This window comes from Rhopalosiphum padi, chromosome 2 (assembly GCF_020882245.1).
Source record: "Rhopalosiphum padi isolate XX-2018 chromosome 2, ASM2088224v1, whole genome shotgun sequence".
NCBI classification, from domain to species: Eukaryota; Metazoa; Arthropoda; class Insecta; order Hemiptera; family Aphididae; genus Rhopalosiphum; species Rhopalosiphum padi.
Window position 1 is genome coordinate 45,352,148 of NC_083598.1, and position 19,864 is coordinate 45,372,011.

General features: G+C 31.4%; 1 protein-coding gene and 1 long non-coding RNA gene across 5 annotated transcripts in view; one reads left to right on the top strand and one right to left on the bottom strand.

Moving 5' to 3' along the window:
* LOC132920361 (uncharacterized) overlaps positions 1 to 12,996 on the bottom strand; it is a 33,085-nt gene extending 20,089 nt beyond the window's left edge. For all 4 annotated transcript variants that reach the window (XM_060982694.1, XM_060982693.1, XM_060982692.1 and 1 more), the window contains exons 1-6: positions 12,849 to 12,996; positions 8,280 to 8,428; positions 7,878 to 8,074; positions 4,988 to 5,175; positions 4,464 to 4,693; positions 2,233 to 2,913 (exon numbers count right to left, since the gene is read on the bottom strand). In XM_060982694.1, coding sequence (XP_060838677.1) covers positions 2,233 to 2,913; positions 4,464 to 4,693; positions 4,988 to 5,175; positions 7,878 to 8,074; positions 8,280 to 8,428; positions 12,849 to 12,996 — 1,593 coding nt within the window. The remainder of the gene's footprint in view (positions 1 to 2,232; positions 2,914 to 4,463; positions 4,694 to 4,987; positions 5,176 to 7,877; positions 8,075 to 8,279; positions 8,429 to 12,848) is intronic.
* Positions 283 to 12,855, top strand: LOC132920366 (uncharacterized). Its single transcript, XR_009660723.1, has 3 exons — positions 283 to 748; positions 8,278 to 8,419; positions 10,560 to 12,855. It is a non-coding gene; the product is annotated as an uncharacterized LOC132920366 (long non-coding RNA).
* Positions 12,997 to 19,864: the final 6,868 nt, after the last annotated feature.

Below are 19,864 nucleotides of genomic sequence, written 5' to 3' on the forward strand. Positions count from 1 at the left end.
AAATAAACAGTTATAATATATCGTTATTTAAATATTTACATATAATTTAATGTATAGTCGTAACTCGTAGAGTATTGGCGCGACGAGCATAAAGAGAATTCGGGGATTTTAGTATTTTGTCAATCGAGTATACGTACATCTAGTGTGTTTGTTGTTTAAAAATAAAGAGAATTCGGTAAATCACGGTGGGTGGAGTTTGACGCCCGAAACCCCTTCCCGTCGTAATTATTATGAGTGTGGATTATCCCGCGTGTATAAGCCTGAATGCCTGATGTATGCGGTGACATCTCAAGAAAAACACAACGTTTCGGTTATGCGCGCCATGCGCACAAGCAGTGTTTACAAACTGTTTGATTTGATTGAATTCAGACCGGCCATCATTAATTTGTAATTCATTACGATAATTACACGCCGTGTTCTGGGCCCGCGCGTGTACCAACGTGTATTTCGAATTGATTCGGCCGAAGTTACAGTTATTCGCCAAGTGTAACACTACACTCGTGTTTCGATGCACAACAACGCAGTCACTAATTATTTTCTACGTCACATTTAAAAATTGAGTATTTACATCATTATGGTCACGGTTAAGGATATTATATTATACGGTAGGGGTTCCGCCTATGCGTGGCTCTCGTCGTCGTGTTATGCATAGTTAATAATGTAAACCACTGGTGACATTGCGTGTGATTTCCATTACCGTAATAATATTTCCGTCCGATAAGCGAAACGCACACCAACATGACCGTATGTATGTACCATATGTAATACTATATTATATATACTACTATACTATATTACTATATTATATTGTATATTATATTTACGTATATGTTATAACATTATTATGACCGACGCTTACCCATACCGTTAGCCGCGGCGGCGGCTATAGAATAATTTTCAATTTTTGAATTCGATATCGGTAATAATAAACCGATTTATAATTATTGTAAAATATGTTGGACAAAAAACTCTGACCGAACCGCCGAATCTTACTGCGAATTTTGACATCGGTTACGGTGTTAACTTTTCGGATGTATCGCCGACGAACTCCGACAGATTTCTATATTATTATAATATTATGAACAGACTTCTTACGCGCACTGGCCATCAGCCAAAAAAGCGACGTCCGATCGTTCCAAAATAAAAATCACAGTAGATACGAACAACGAACAGTTTATAATATAGTATATTCATATTTCACTGAAAAAGTATTGGTATATTTGAACGTATACATTAGTATACGGTATGTATTATATTATATGCAAGTAAGTCTCAGATTTATATAAACCGTAGATACTTATAATATATATGTATAGTACTATAAATGTAACTATATATCGATGGTATAAAAAGGTCAATCGTCGTAAATTACTAGTTGAAAATAAGGGTGAAACCTGTTGCTATATCCATTTCTTTGTATTTTTCATTTTACGTCGTGATTTCACCGAAAATGAATTGTCGTACGAATTTCGAAAATAAACTCGCGGGCTCGCGGGCAAAGCATACGTTTTATTACAAATAAAACGTTTTTGAAAATCCTAATTTTCGCAAAGATAGGGCTTGAAATATATAATTCTAGTCACTTCGTGGTTTTTAAATTTTAAACGAAAAGACGAATTTCATGCGAATTTCAAAACCAGGTTTCAACGCAACAATCCTATATGGCACCACAAACCGGTGTAACATATATATGGTATTATGACGGCAATTTGATTACACTGATTTGTGGTGCCATATGGCACTTATAGAATTTGTTGCATTCAAACCTGGTTTTAAAATTTGCAAAAAATTCGCCTTTTCGTTTAAGATTTAAAAACCGCGAAGTGGCTATAAACACTGTATATATTACGGTCGAATGGTGTGAGCCATAAATACGGGTAATTCTGATGATGCGTCAACAATATAATATAATAAATCGCCATCTCGATTGCCGAGGTCATATTGATTCGCCAATAACTATCTCCCGATAAAAACACACGGATACTGATTCGATCGGAAACGGTATTACGTGAGCGAATATCCTTTATTTAGCAGCATTCCCAGTAAAATCCTATGTTTGCGAGCTACGACAGTCGGCCTTTTAGCCACTGATACAGTAGTTATGACCATCATACGCGTATAACGTGTCATGACGTATCGGACGCAGTCGGGCGGTTTTCGGCACACGAAGTTTATCAGTTTTTTTTTATTAATAGTCGTCGTGCTATAATAGGTAATATATTATATGCTTACGCAGTGCCTGGTGGCCAACATTCCCTTGAACACTTCGCCGATGTACTCCACTTGTTTCCTCGAGTATTCGAACCTCCGGGGCTTCGGGTCCATGGTGTCCAGCACCCGGTACCACTTGTGCATCATGACCGACTCCAGGTTCTGCCAGTAATCCGCGTCCGTGTTCTGGAACGCCTGTCCGGTGACGATCGAGTCGCTGCCCATGGACTTCTCGAACAGCCCGTACATGTACGCCTCGACGATCTCCACGTCGTTCTGGTAATCGTCCTCGGACACCATCGTCCGGCAGGCCCGCGGCGCGTTCAGCACGACGTTGGCGTACGGGTAGAAGTACGACCGGTGGTGCTGGGCCTTGAGCGCGGCCACCAGCGCGTCCAGCACGGACAGCACGTGCTCGGCCACGCGCCGGTGGTCCCAGTCCTCGACGCGGCCGCACGCCTCCAGCCGGAACCACAGCAGCGTCTTCAGCATGTAACCGCTGGCCACGCACACGCCGTTGTCGCCCTTCCGCAGCAGCGGCACCTTCGTCCGGAGGAAGTGATAGATGTTGCTCACCACACTGCGTTCCGAGTAGTGCGTCTGGTACAGACACTCGGCCGCCGGGAATCTCATCTGCCAAGTGGCCGGCCGGTCGTAGCACCGGACCGTCAGATGTGGCGCCACCGGCACCGCGTAGTATCCCTGTAAAACGCGATGGTTTTCATATTAATCGGTGTACGCGGAACTAATGTGATGCGATACGTTCGATTTTATTAGGCCAACGGATCGGATAGCTGTGTGATAGATATCACCACTTTGACAAATCGTCCGAATCGGTATTATACTCGTAAAATATTAAAATATATTAATATGTGACGTGCGTGCATGTCGTTTACAATTTGATCGTTAACTCGTATTTTTATTGCAGTAATCGATTATTTGTCTCGTGTTTACGCGCATTAATATAATATTAACTAAACAGAGCACGGGAGACGCCCACGCCGTGTCTGTGTTAATCATATCGAATTATATTTGTTTATCTATGTTTTCGAAAATATAGGTATATTATGCTGTTTTTGAAAAAGTTTGACTGGCTTACTAAATTTTTAGAAAACAACATACAGCTATTATATAACGGTATATCAATATATTTATCTGTATACGTGTAAATGTGAAAATAGAAATCTTTGTCATGTCTCTGAAATTACTCATCCGCCGATTATCTCGATTTTTTTTTTTTTTTAATCAAAGAGTACCTGCGTCACGGGGCAGGTTATACCTAGGCCTATTTCTGATTTTATGATATAATGAAAAATCGAGTTTAATAATTTTTTTTAATACGCATATAAAAATCTATATATTTGTTTTTCGTCGGTGTTGCTAATTATTAGTTGTTTTAGTGAATAGTCGATGTAGCATTTACGCCAGTACAAAAGTTATTCGTTGGTTTTAGTTCACACTATTGAAAGTTTATGAGTTGTTGGTTTTTGGTCCATAATGAAAAGGAAATTCATTTTAGGTTGTTCAACAAAAAATAATAATTTAAAAAAATGTTGCTGCTGAATGGTTAAAAAAAGCAACGTTGGGCGGCTATGAAAAGTTGATATGTCGGAAATATAATCTATACACTAAATCAGAAATTCAAAAACATTATTTATCCACGCGCGTTACGCTAAAAGTTGGAATTAAGCAACCAAATTTAACACTGATGAATTTTCTGCGGACAACGAAGTGCATCATTTATTTTGTTTTTATTTATACATATTTTGAAAAAATGCGGTTTATGTGCTTTTTATTTAAACCTAAGATAACCAATTCATAGATCTTATCTATGTGTATATGTAAATGGTCAAATTACCACGAATTCACTTTAAACATTCAAGTTTATAGTTATTAGCTGAGTATATGAATATATTATGTATTATGTATAATTTCGTGTGAATAATATAATCTAATTTATAATGCGCGACGCAAGCGTGTTTTAGGAAATTCGCTGATTGCTTATCCGGTATAATAATGAAAATAATAATAATTGAAAGCAATGATGGGGTGATAATATATCGAGTTTCTGTGTATAATAATTAGTTATATAAAATTAAGCTGAACGAATTCGACATTCAGAACGGAGTGCATCGTCGGAATTATGGGGCGTCAAGTCATCGTTATATAATAATATCATAAAATATCGACTACGACGACATCAACCGTACTTTTATGGTGACAATTAATGTTCCTAAATATTGTACGCTCACCGTAGTCGTGGCCTGTTGGTGTATGAGAATGTCTGGATGCGTGAGCGGTATTCTGGACAGGATGTCTGTATACTTTGGCCAACCGGAAAACTCGATGGCTGGCAGGAGGACCACGGCGATATCGCCGGACGTTTTCGGACCAGATATGCGCAACTTGACGCACTGCGCGTCTTCGACGACGGCGATCCTCAGGTCTCTGGGGTCGGGAAACTTACTGGACCCGGTGCTACCTGCATTTAATATTACACTTAAATTTATATCTACCGACTGCAGTAATGCACAGAGTGTCCAATGTGTTTTGAAACGGTCATCAGGCTACCTATAATAATCGGGATTGATACACGATAATATGATGTTATAGTTATTGAGGTTATTTATCTTACACTATAAAAGTGTGTTATCTGCTATTGCTCCGTTCTGGTATTAATATGACACGTGTACGGTAATTAAATAGTGTTTCTAAACTTGTTGAACACTTGGTAGGTATATGGTATATATAGTAGGCCTGTGTGTCTCACACTTACCCATCCCGAAAAACACTTGTTCGTCGGCGGGGCTCTTTAGGATCTCGTGCAGCAATCCCGCGTCTACGATCTTGCCGGGACATCCGCACAAGTAACTTTCGTCCACGTCTTCGGGTCGACCAACGAAGTCGCTCTTGCAAGAAGCTGACTTGGCCAGCAACTCGACGAAGCGCAATTTCAGTTTGTCACTGTAACCGTACAAAAACAAACACTACATTCTCTACTAAAATTGTAGTATATAATAATAAAATAGAGTTATGAGTTATTAAAAAAAAAATTAACTATTATCAACTATTTCTTCGTCGTAGATTCCTACGGTCAATACAGTAGCGCAAGGCCATGACTTAAACATGAAAGTGAAAACTAGAGTACAAATTAAAAATAGTTTATATTAGGCTTTGGGAAATTTAGCCGGTTTAAAGAACTTATTCCAAAGAGACTAAAAATCCAATTGTACATGACTCTGCAGGTAGAATAACCAGTAGGGGCATGATCACCGAGAGAAAAACTAAATAAACGAGATTTGCAGTATATAACTGATGGACTGTTTATTTTACTCAAACTCTGTTAAATGGATACAACGTCACGATGATTGACTGAAAAACTGTTGTCTACGACCGTACATATTAGAAGAAAATACGAAAAGGCTTAAGTCGGTCGGACTCGCTTAGAGAAAAAAAGGCACATTTATAAAAATAGATATTAAGAAAGATTCAACTGGAAAATACCCTTGAAGGTAGGAACACCAGTTAAAAAATATATCAAAGCAATAAAATCAGACATACATTGAAGATAAGTGGGTAGATAATAGAGATAGATAGTAGAAAATTTGTTTGGAGTGCTGGACTTAAAGGCCAAAACTCACGAGAAAAAAAAATACATTGTATACCATCACATGGGCGTTTGACTATTGTCTTTTCTAGTCTAAAAAAGACTTTAAAGTATTTATAACTATGCGGAAAAAAATCGCTGATGGCAAACACTATAATATAATCGATGGATGTCATTGAAAACGACATTATTTTTATTTCATAGAACGGAGAGGGTTGTTTTTTTTTAATAAAATTTATCGTCTACAAATAAGCGTATTTTAGTGTGCGTGTTGAACCTGAAAAAAAAACTTTTCTCCAGATGACCCTTGTATTGGGGGAGGGCAAAGGGTATAAAAATATTATTATTTTTTTTTTTTTTTCGTCAAGTTTGTTCATGTAGGACGTTTAACAAAACACGGTTATCAAATAAGTGTCAAGCGAAAAATTCGAATTTTGATTAATGGTGTGCCATGCTGTGCGCTATCAAACTACAAAATCTCTGGATATGTTAAGAATTGACACGTTTCATCAATTTGAGGTTACGCGCATTTACCAAAACCGATCATTAAAAGCTTGACATGATACATTATAAGCGAATGTTTGTGAAAATTTGAACGCACAAGAACAATGCAAAAACATTTCGCGCGCGTGCCTAACCCGTTTCGAACAATATAACAATATAAGTATTATTCGTTTTATTATTACTGGTAGCATTTTGGGAAACGTTGTTGTAATAAGTCCCAAATGATAGTCAATCGCGGAGATTCGCGTTTAATAATCCCAAAAGCCTACCCTTTTGTTATCCGTTTTGGCTCTCTGTTTTTACAGCGACTCGAGTAGAATATATATCACCATTGGCCGTTATACTCAAACAAACGATATTACTATTATATAGTTGTCGTACCGATTTGGCTAAGTATAATATGATGAACATTTTATTTTCGTGCTCATTGTATTTTTCGCTTGATAACCATATAACTGTAGTACAATAAAGTTTGTTTTCTTTATAATATATAATACAAATTAGTATATTACATTTTGATTATGCCAAATAATTTTTTTTTATATATATATACATGTACGTTTATGGTATAATAAACGTTTTCTTTTTACAATGGTATTTCATAAATTTTATGAAACACTCAATGTATTGTCGTACTGAATAAAAACTAATTTGAATGTATAAACAAATAATCTTTATCATCATAATATTTATTTTTAAAGTTCAAAACTTAAATTAACATATATATTATATTGTACGATATATATTCTTCCGCTAAGAAAATATTTTTAAGTATGATATCATCATGGTTATATCAAATTTAATTTTACGGAACAATAGCTGATATAATTTATCAATTTATTAGCGAGTTAACTTAAACATTGTCTTTACTGGAGTGATTTTAAGATATACACAAACTTTATAATATGGCAAAATAGTAAATATAAAAATATAATAAATGCATTTAGGTTATATGTACAACTTATATCAGAATATTATCGGTAACCGGCCTATCGCATACAATTTTTTTCAGTTCTAATATTACTATCAATTATTTAATGATACCATAATTTGTTGTGTTAGCATAACGGAGATAAATATTGTATTATATAATAAATTAATATTACAAATATTTATTTATTTTCACTGAATATCAAAAACCTTTGAAATATTTCGAAAAACATCAAAGTATGGATAAAAAATAAAATTAATTGAATGAATAATTATTTTTTATAGTACTTTGTTGAATTGTAAACGGATATGACGTATTACTGTATGGTACATTTTATTTTTAGGGGGAATTATAAAGCGGAATTATAATATTATTTAAATTGAATTGCTTTGTTCCGCTTTTTAGTAGTAAAATAAAAGGGAATTGGTTTGGATTAACAAAACATACCTACTAACAGTAGTTAAAACAAAAAAAATTAATGAAAAATTGCAGTTTTTCATTTATCATTCTTTAAAAACTTTTATCTCCATAAAATCATGTCTAGGTAGCAACTTTCACCATTAACTCCATACAATTATATATATACTGCAATTATAATTTAAAACGGGTAGGTATGTTATTTACCGTCTGAGATATCCGTCATTGTCAATTAAATCGGCCCATTTCTCGGGTTCATTGGTGACTAGTCGGATTTTAGCAAAGCCTTGGGGTACACCGTCTTCCTCCACTACACATCTTACTTGGTAGTCAAAATCGTCTTCATAAATTTTTGGTTCTGACAATACGTCAAGTCTTATGTAGTAACTAAAGCTTTTGGACAACTGAAATTATAATTAGTTTGATTAAAATAATTATATTATTTGTACGCCTAATCTATTATTATTTATTCAAAAATAACTTATTATACACTAAATTATATTACGTACGCATATTATATTTTTAATTTATAACATTTTTTTACTACATTTTAAACAGAATTTTTTGTCGGATGTAAGTTAGATTAATTATTTTAATTGTTAACCAGACCTTTATTGAAGATGACATGGGTTCTGCGGTGACCAAAAACTTGCAGGCGAATCGTTTGTCCAACTTCCCAATTCCACACAACAAACGTTGCATAATACGATTAACTATTGCTTCAACGTTTAATGATGATGAACTAGTAGGTAAGTCATCTACACATAAATTTTAATGAGAATAGTATAAGTTGTATAATTATTTAGAAACATTTAAACAGTTTGCATAAACAAAATACGTAGTAAAATACCTATATAACTCATTATAAAAATATTATGATTAATTAGTTATAATATTTAATTAACTTTAAACTTTAAATCCATATAGAATAGCAGTTATAAAAATTATATTGCCTAAATAAAAGCTCAATAGATAAATGTCATAAATTAAAAATCTAAAATATAATACATTATAAATATGAACAATTTTTAACAATTTAATATTTTATTATGACTGTAAGTTATAAAACAATATATTTAATAAAATAAAGTAAACTTCAGGATAAATTATAAAAATAAATAACCGACACGATAACTATTTGGGCAGTTGAAAAAAGATCGCTATAAATATAATCGGTCATGACAAACAAAATAAAATTTAAATATGGATCTAGAAACTAAAAAAAGCAACAACTACAAATGATAATATAACATACTTGAAATAAAAATGGGTTAGGTTAATGGTAAAAGAATGACATTGCAATAAAATGTAAATTAAACATTTTTAAACATTTTCTTTCAATTCTGAAACGGTGTGTATACAGATCAATGTATTTAGCATTCGTTTTAATTCACATTATGGATTTTTTTTAACTAATATTTTGTTGTCAGTCATAAATTAAAATCAAAGTTTTAGAAGTAGGTACAACATAGAATATGTTATTTATTACAAGCCTGAAAAAAAAAATAAAATATTAATCATAAAAATTTGATTTTAAATTAATAGAATAAAAAAAAAATAGTTAAATCATAATTAACAAAACATTTTAAAAATGCCTTAAAACATCAAAATTTGAAAAATTTAATCACGGATATGATTAAAATTAAAATAATCAATTGATATCATAATAAAACCAAGATAATTAATTTTAGTTTGGAAAATTCAAAATCATTTTTTGATATTATTTTGTGTGCTTAAAATGTCATTGTCTTAAAACTGAACATAATGTCTTTAAACTAACAATATAGATATCGAATAATTTACTTATCCAAATATATATGGGATGGCGTTTTCTGGCTACTTATCTACCTTATACAATAGGGAAATATTATGTACTATACAACTAAAATATATTATACCCAGTCACTTTAACCAGAAATCAATTGATCGATAAATAAGTTTTAATTTTCAAGCATTTTAGTACTTATGTGTTATTTCAATTGGTACACTAACCTTAAAATATAAGGAGCGAAATTGGTGTTTTTCCCCTAAACAAAAATATTGTGTTAGACGCAATAAATTGGTCCATGCCCTTAAAAATATTTATATTTTCATATAATTTATTAGTAAACACAGTATATAGGTAGCTAGTTCAAATACATATTTTTCAAGGTTACATGTTCCATATTACTTTCATTTTGTACATTTATTTTCCACCTACAGCATACACTTATTATTATAGTTAAAGAATAATATTATTTCTATTCAAATCTGTGTATATATTATATACATAATAGAAGATAGTTTTCATTTTAACGTGAAATGTGTTTTTCATTTAGCGCGCTTGAATTAATTTTTCAAAGGAAGAATAATTATCGCTGTGTGCGCAAACGTCAAAATAAAAATAAATATATATAAAACATCTAAAGCGATACCATTAGTTACGACCCTCTGAAATTTGAAAGTTTGAAACGTATTCACTATTCACACTCTTTCTTACTACGTCTTGCACTTGATCGATTTTAAAGATTCTTTTTGTTATTATTTAAAAAGCGTGAAGCCCTGTATTCAAGGTCTTTATGAGACTCTTTGCACATTTATACCAAACGAAATGAAAAAGTGGGATTCCATCGAACGACGTAATATTAAATGTATTACGCGTTTGCACCACTATAATTTTTTAAATTAAAAATAATAAAACGTACAAGACGTCATTTACACGTATTTGTTCACGTGTAAGCTTACATATTGCAGTAATATGCTTATATATATGCATATAGTAATATGTTAATGCACAGTAAAATATTTAAAATATATATTCTATAATATGCAATAAAATAATAATACTATATATATATATATATTCGTCTACCTATTGAATAAAACTAAAACAAATTAATGTTATTGCAGGAAATGTTTTATTCAATCTGTCGGCGCGAATCTGATCCTTGTGATAAAATTACTATACGTGCCTATAATACTATCCGTCGACAAGAGAGATAGAAAATGAATATAGATTGCAAATAAATAAGACGACTATGGTCTTAAGCTTATTTATTTTATTGATGTTAAATTAATTACCATACACGTATTAATAAACATTTTTATCGATTTAAATACAGTCGGTTTATATGACGAGAAAAAAAAATAGCAAGAAACAAACAACAAATTGTTGTTAATAAAGGGGTTGAGTTATTACGCATATGAATGTATAGTGTTTGTATTCTAATTTATTATTTATCATACTATTTTTTCCTTATTCCGTGACGTTGTTAATAAATAGTAGTTATGTACCTATACCTAACGACTAATGAAGTTACCAGTTTAGCTTACCTATTCATATATAACATAATATTTATATCATCAATTTGTATTTTTAGTACAGTTTAATAATGCTCGTACAATTGAAAATAAGTGATTTGCGTTAAATGAAAGAGATAAAAGATAACAAGAGTTTGTGGAGTTGTCCCGATCAGATTCAAATAATTCCACCGATAGTTCTGAGGATAGAAAATGACACACAATATTATTATGAATAGCGTGTACAGGGCCTTGTATGTTTGGCTGCAAAATAAAAGGTCGTATTTTAGAATGTCTATTAAAAATAGCTAAAAACCTAACTTTTTTTTAAATATATAAAACGTAATATTTTAAGGGATGATTTATAACATAATTTTTTATAATTAATTATACAACAATCTATTGTATATTTAAATAAACATGTAATAACTTATTTTTTAATTCTATATTGTATTAAATTTAATTTAATTTTAAAAAAATTCGGTGAATGGCAAATATTAACGACACGGTAGATGACATACTAAACCAAAAATATGACGGTAGATAAATCACAACTGAATCTTATTATTTTTAGCGGTCTTTAATAGTTCCTGTGCTATTCGATACTCTATGTCGATTTCAAACTAAGCAGCGTCATCGCCTGCAACACCGTCTGAATGTACGATAATAACCTACTCATCGCTTACTGCATAAGAATGTTGTTTCGTTGTACTTAACTCTAACATTTGGCGCCTAACTGGTTTCGGGTTTTCACAGTAAGCATGTATGTACTTATTTCGATTTCAGCATATCGTTTGAAATTGAAACGTATTTCATAATTTTAGATACCCATGAGGCATAACTGTTCGGCACAGACGTGATCTACTAAATATAATCTTAAAATTGAAAAAAAAAAGTAGTAACAACCGATTGTACGAGACTACTTATTTTATACAAATAGAACACCCATTAGAAATTCAAGTAATTTAAAGCGACGATCAATATGTGGTCAGTGATAATCAAAAAATACACCTACCTATTAATAATCATGTATGAATTTACATTTCCCATAAACGTGTCACAATAAATTATACGTTCACCTTTTGTAAGCAATATTAATTGCTGTCAATAATATATTGTTAGGTTTTTTTTTCATATTTATTTACGTGTAATTATGAAACACTAATTTTCAACCGTGTTTTCATAATTAATTTTTTACACTTTTTAACATCATATTATTATTTGAAAGTTTTGTGACGGTCCACGCATAAAAATAATGTCCGAGTACGACGGACGGTTCCTGCCGCACCTGATGGCGAGGTGATAAAATTATACCTACACGATTATACTATGGAGCGATAACAAACAAGTACCATACAAAAATATGCTTTTGATATTATACTGAGCTGATATACCTATTCTCTAACGTGATAAAACGCTATGCATAAATCGCGACGCTTCGGTTTAAAACTACAACAACTCAAATAAATTGGAAAAATTATCATTTACGCTATGAATTTTCTTAAAAATGAATAATATATTAATATTATTCGATTTTGATTATGTAGTTACAAGTGCAATAAGAATTTAGGTTTTCTACGAGAAAAAAATGTTATTTACAATAGTTATAAAAAAGTTAGTTTTATTTTTAATAATGATAAAACCTAATTCCTAAATATTTAATAGATTTTCGAGTTTTCGTAGTTTTGAACTGCAGAGGCGCTGCATGCGATAAACGAAATCGACAATCTCGTGTGTCCGGTCATATCGGTCGCGCGGTGCATACTCATCCCTTTCAGAAAGATCGCATTTATAATATTATATCGTGAGGTGATATAACTACGCTCATCATTCGTTAAATTCAGTCGTCCGATGCGCAGGCGCGTTTGCCGCAGCGCAGGATTTACCGCACGCACGTACCCGAGTTCTCATAACCGCGCAGGAAGTTGTCGTTGAGCCGTTGCATCTGACCGGCGTTGAAATGTAGTTCCGTCGACGGCAAGTGCAGCTCCTTGTCGGCGCGGAGACGGCCGCTGCCGGTCGCCGTACTGCTTGTCCCGCAGCCCATGATGGCGACGATCGTGTGCAACTCTTTACACACGTGGTGACCGAAAACGGACTACTGACGTGACGGCGGCGGCGGCGGCTGCAGCGGTGGTTCTATCCGCCCGGCAACCGATTGCGGAAGAACACTTCCGGTCGCCGCCGATCCCGCGTGATACCGTCTCCCCGCCAACCTCACCGACAGTCACCGATCTCCCGTGTATATACGGTGTCACAGGAGTTCCGGTCCGCGGAGTTCCCGTTTTCCGCGTCCGGCCCGCGCCGTATATATAGAGCAATATTATAATGATATATTTTATTATATCATCGTATATAGTACCAGTACCGCCCACGCACGTATATTATTATGTATATATTTCGGGTATTGCCTTTACCTATATATAATATCGTATTAATGTATACGCGTACGTGCCACGCCGTTGGAATCCAAACACCGTGACGGCAATACGTGTACGGCGTGTACGTATTACGCTGTTTTACGCGTTGTATAGCCATCACTACAGTGTATATATACCACATAACAGACGTCCGTCATCGAGTCGAAATTGATTTTCGTACACGGACGACGCGTGTATATATAATAATGTAACGTAACGGGTCTAGAAATAATGTCGGTTGCCGTTTTCTTCCTCTTTTTATTCATCCGGTGAGGTGATTTAAAAAAATCAAATCCCTCTGGAGCCCTACGACGCCGATGCACCTGAAACCGTACTTCGAAATATACTACATAGTCTGTACACTATATTATTATTATACAGCGCAATTTATTACAGCGTGAAATAATAATATGTGTTTGTCTCTTATTTTTTTTTTTCGAATTACAATATTACGAGTTATGTACTATATTACTATTTTTATTATTTGAGGTGTGATGACGTGTTATTGTTAACGATATTGACAATATAAATTTATAAGACGACGACGACGAGACCATCATTGTCGTTACTCGTTTTCACATAACGACGGACGACCCGTTTCCGGTACACCGCCAACTGACGTGACAGCTTAACACCCGCGGGGTCATCTATTGCTCGTCGATTCATTTTTTTCGCGTATATTCTCGGTATTTTATAATATTATACGTGTCGCCATTATCCGTACAATATGTACGTCGTGAGGACTTCGCGTGGCTTATTTCCGCCGTTTGAAAACCGATTAAAAAAAAATATTCCGCATACGCGTATAATTTTCTATTACCTATACTATTTTCGAACGATTTACGCCTTACATTCGTGTGCGTTAGTCGATTAACCGCGTGTTGTACATCCGTTCGTAAACCGGTCAAATAAAATGAAAATATGTTTCCTTGGAAATCGACTCGACCCACAGCTACACGACTGCAAAACGTACGGATTGCATTGCACTCTGACATATTCTTGTACTACGTGTATATATTATAGCCGTACGTTCGATACGTCAAACCCGATAACAATTACGACTCGTTACGGTTTCCATGAGGGAAATCTATAGAGAGAAAATCAAAACGAGATAACGTGTGGCGTGTGGGTCTTCACGTACAACTTTATGGTTGATCCCGTTCGTATAATAAATAAATTATAACTGAAAAATCATTATTCTGCTTAAAAATAGAAATAAATATTTAAAATAAAACGGCACGTGCGTACTATAGGAATATTTCATATTTGATTATAATATGCGTAATAAAAGTTTAAAAGAACACTATTTTTTTATTTATGTTATATTTTACATTGCGAACATATTAAAAATGATTAACCGATCATTGAATGGACGTCATTAAATAAGCCGATAAAAAAATGAATGAACTCTGTGAACGTATAAAGAAACCATTTAAATTCCACATACATGGAATTTTATTTTGTTTTAAGTAAGCACTGCAACTATATTTTTAGATTAAATCGAAATAATTTGTTCATTATTAATTACGCTGGTGTGTATCCTAGGATAAGTCCAGATTAAAACCTCTAGCAGCAGATACGTGGTTATGAGCCCCCATAAATTGAAAAAAGGGAATACAATCCTATTATCGTCCCTGTTTGAACAATATAATATTGGCGCGCACAGTACGTACAATGAATTTATTGATTATATATTTACCTCATTATCTAAATTTTAAATAAAATGTTGCCTTTTATTAAATAATATAATTTATATAAATTGTTTTTTTTTGTATCTTTTATCTACATCATTTATAGCTGTCTTCTTTGTTTCCGACGTTATTATACCATCATTGGAAATATATTATATCTAATTATCATTTTTCAATAAATTTAAATTAATCGTAAAAGTATCTTTAATGATTATATGTTTAAATTAATGTCGATCATGTTTTCTCAATGATAAAACATTTACTATATACAATAACAACAAAAAAATTTTTTTTTTTGTGATCATTGTCTACACTCGTTGTCTTCCAGGTTAAAAATAGTAGGTATATATGCATATATTATAAAAACATACAATGATGATAGCTTTGGTACTGGTACTCACTATTTTCACACGTATTATATTATAGTATGGCATTATATATATATATTTTTTTTTAGTTTTTCTAAGTACTTAACCTTTACAAAACGAACATACTATTATGAACACTTCATAAAATATAAAGCCATAGACAAAATGGTCATAGTGTAAGCTAATTAATTTATAAGTGTTTTAAGTAGAAAAATTAAATTATAGAATAGAAAGAACTAACACTTTGTTAGTTGTCGGTTATAAAAACGTAACCTTAGTTTAAAACATAAGCTCAGATAGGTACCCTATACACAACGAATTACTTTTAAAATGAGTACCTATCAATTTTAAGATTTCTAAAACGTCTAAATTCCACCCGAGTGTAAATTTTGACGGCTATGATTTTGGAACCGTTCGCATTCGCATTGAATACATTATGAATTATATTCTATGTATACACAAACTAACTCTGGTAGAAAATATTAATCAAAATCAGACGATTGATAATAAGCACGCAGACTACTATAGGCACGCAGAATGGTATACAATTTAAGATAATAATAAACCATAAACAATATATTAAAAAATATACGAAGTTATTACAGTTACTTCATATTTTAATATAGAAGCTTAGATACATACACAATGGTAGTATTAAAATTAAAAAATATGCACAGGTACCATTTGCTATTCGAAAATACAAATTAACAACAATATGCTATTGTTATGCGCAACATTAATATTATATCTGTGTAGTAGTATTATGATTTAAATTTATGCAATACAGCTGTATATAATGAATAGGTAAAGTATATGTATAAGTAGATAGTTGATATAATACCAAATATATTATTATAATGGAAATTTAAAATTAATTAAACGTAGGTACTTTATAGTTTACATTCGTTCAAATGCGTAATTTAACGTCATGCGATATTATGTTCGAGAATAGGTATATAAAATTAATATTATATTATTATTGTTTCGTTCGTTTTAAAATCGCAAAATATATGTATAAACATAAATTGTGGTTTAGCAGCGGATGGTGCTAAGGGAAAGGGTGGGTCGGAATAAACATTGTGATTGCGCTAGTGAACCCAGTGCACTATTATAATATTATACCTACAGGCCTGTACAACTGTTTTTGTAACACTCGCTGTGCATGTTAACTTTAACCAATTAAATAAATTATTGAAAACAACTTATTTGTAAAGCGTAAAACCCATTCAATTTTATTGAATTATTTTAACAACCACCTTCAACGGCCTCATGTTTTACGTCATGCTTAAAACCAAACAACTAATGTGTTTATAAATTTAAATTTTTTTTTTTTTTTGGCATGTGTTCAAATACGAAATTATCATTACATTGCATACTTCACGTGTAGAAGTAACAATTATATATAATATACATGACATATATATTATTATAGTTGTACATTGACTAAAGTTATTTTATCTTAAAACACACGCGGGCTTGACAGAATAATATGCAAAATTGTATTTTAACAAGACTAATACATTTTTTGTAGTACCATAACTTTTTTAACCATAAAAAATCAATAACTTTAATAGTTATACTATTAACTATTATTGCAAACTCAATCAATTAATTTTATTAATATTCATAGAATGTGCATTGTGCAATGTATTTGAAATATACATACCAAACATACAAACGAATTTAAAAAAATTCCTATATCAACGTATTATTTATATATTATTTTGAATTAAATTTCCGTTCTCAGAACGTTTGGCATATTAATATGTATTTTATTCCATCGTCTAACAACCATACATGACTGATAATAATTTTTATAATATTTAACATTGTTTATATTTTTAACTATTTTACAATTATATAAGTAATTTCAGTTAAAGTACTCGAATATTATCGTTGTTAATTTAATAAACTGTATAAGTTGGATATTATTATAATGTATCGTAGTCATATTATTTGAATATATATATATTAACCAACAGTGTAGAAAGACATAGTGTAAATAGACTCACGACAAATCATGTTAAATAATTATTGTGTTATGATTAAGAAACGTGTTAAACAGATTTAGACCAGAAATAACTTTATCTTTTTTTTTAGCTTCGTTTCACTCTGAATGTGATCGTAACGTCTCGTTTCTCGTAGCGTGTAATTTACTATAAATTTAAATTGAATGCAACCGAACTTTAATTGTTTAATAACATTTAAATACATTTATTAACACATATTATGTAATAATATTTTATAATATTATTAAAATTCAGAATTGTATGTACTACGGTTACTTATAGGTGTTTTAAAATTACAAAATGCAATCATTATACACCCAAAAAAAAAAACCGTCGAAAATGTAATAATTGTTATTACTTATACAATAAACATTTTGATCACAAAATTGATTCTATATTGAGAAAACCATACTATAATTAACTTTAGAGTTAATCGATTTTTGTCGCAAACAATAGTCGTATTGTAGAGTTGAGTATACCAAACAACATAACAAAATGCAGGAAATCTAATGTATACCGTCGCAATACTGTTCCTGCAATATGTAGCATTTATTTATTTTATATCCCAAAAACACGGAAAACACGACATAAAAAAACAAACAACATGATAGGTCAAGTGTAAATTTGTTGTGCTAGAAGAATAAAATATAGGTTATAGATTTATCAATTCACGATGACTGTTAGAGATATCACCGTTGGCACGACATGCAACTATCACAATGATATACAATAACATCATAAACTTTTTTCGTGTAGCGTCTCCGAAATAGAAGTACTCTTTTGATTTTTCAATATTACATTTATATACACATATAAATGCTAGTACGAGAGTTTAACTTGTAATATTCAAAATAATAACATAGAAAAAACAACACCAATGTCTGCGTATATTTGATTTTTGTCGAATGGAATTTATCGTGAAACGATATCACTATCATATACTTTTATTGTACTGAACATGAACATGATTATAATATTATAATGTTATCAAGTAATAAATAATACAATTTATCACGACGACGGTGTGTACCTAAACATCGGAGATGTTTAACGTTAGAATGCACGCCGCACTTACAGTAATCCATTAACCTTCAAACTTTGCGTAAGTTTTGAATGCCACTTAAATATCGACCAATCAGCGCATAGCTCCAAATAATTTACCAAGAACCCAATTTTGTATAGTTATATAGTGGCATGTAATACTTACCGTACACCGGCACAGTTACGCAGACTTATGTTAGGTACATAGTTCGTTAATTAATTCCAAAATCTTTCAATAATTATCTAGGTACGTGCTTTTGGAATAATGTAATGATATACACTATTTTCATACGATTTTCAATAATACGTTGGTGTATGTTTTTAACTCGTTTAATTATTATTCATGGAACAATTCATATTTCTTAAACATACTTTTTCTATTCCACGACTTTAGGAATATTGTATACACTTAGGTTACTGCGACCAACATATTATTTTCTTAATCATTAATATCAATATTAAATATATTTTTTTCGTCCGGCTAAACAATAATTCACACTTTTTAAAATATATTTTATTAAAAATATTATGTTATTGTGTTAATTTTTTCTCACGAATCATTATTATACCACACTATTCTTTAATAATATTTTTTCTAAAAACATATAATTATATAAATATAAAAACAGGTATTTTAACTTGTCGTTTATGTATTTGTAATATAAAATAAGCATTATGCCAGTATTTTAACAAAACTTTTAAGTTAGCATTTGCAGTGATCACGCCAAAAAAAAAAAACTTAAAGAATCTAAAATAAATACGCAGTTTTAATAAATCTAAAAAAGTTATGTATATATTTTTTTAATATTTATGGAATATTTAACGAGAACTCATTTAAATATTCGATATATTTTAAACACTAAAAAGAAATAGTAAATTATGTTAGAATCTAAAAAGTGAAGAGTAAAATAAAAACCATAAAATCATACAAAATAATTCGAATTTCGAAATTGTAACAAAATAAAAAAAATGCCAAAAGAAACACCTGCTTAGGTTTTACGAGTAAGTACGTAACTAAATATTTTTACGATGAAAACTCTGAAATTCTTGTAATAGCTAATATACATTTTTTTTTTATCGATTTAGCAAGAAATTTAATAAATATTTATAAAAAAAATACTGTTATTAGTTTATTACAACACACTATTGAATTTTCTTAAAATACACATACAAACATACAACTATTAAAACACTCGTATTTGAATTATAGTTAATTATTATTGCTCGCATCACTATTATTACTATATAATAGCTCATTATTGTTTTAAAACTAACTACATCTACTATCGTACAGTACAATGTACATGATATTAGGTAAATGTTTCAGTTTTTAAAAGTTTAATAAATATAGACTATATTATATTAAATATATAAATGTAATATTAT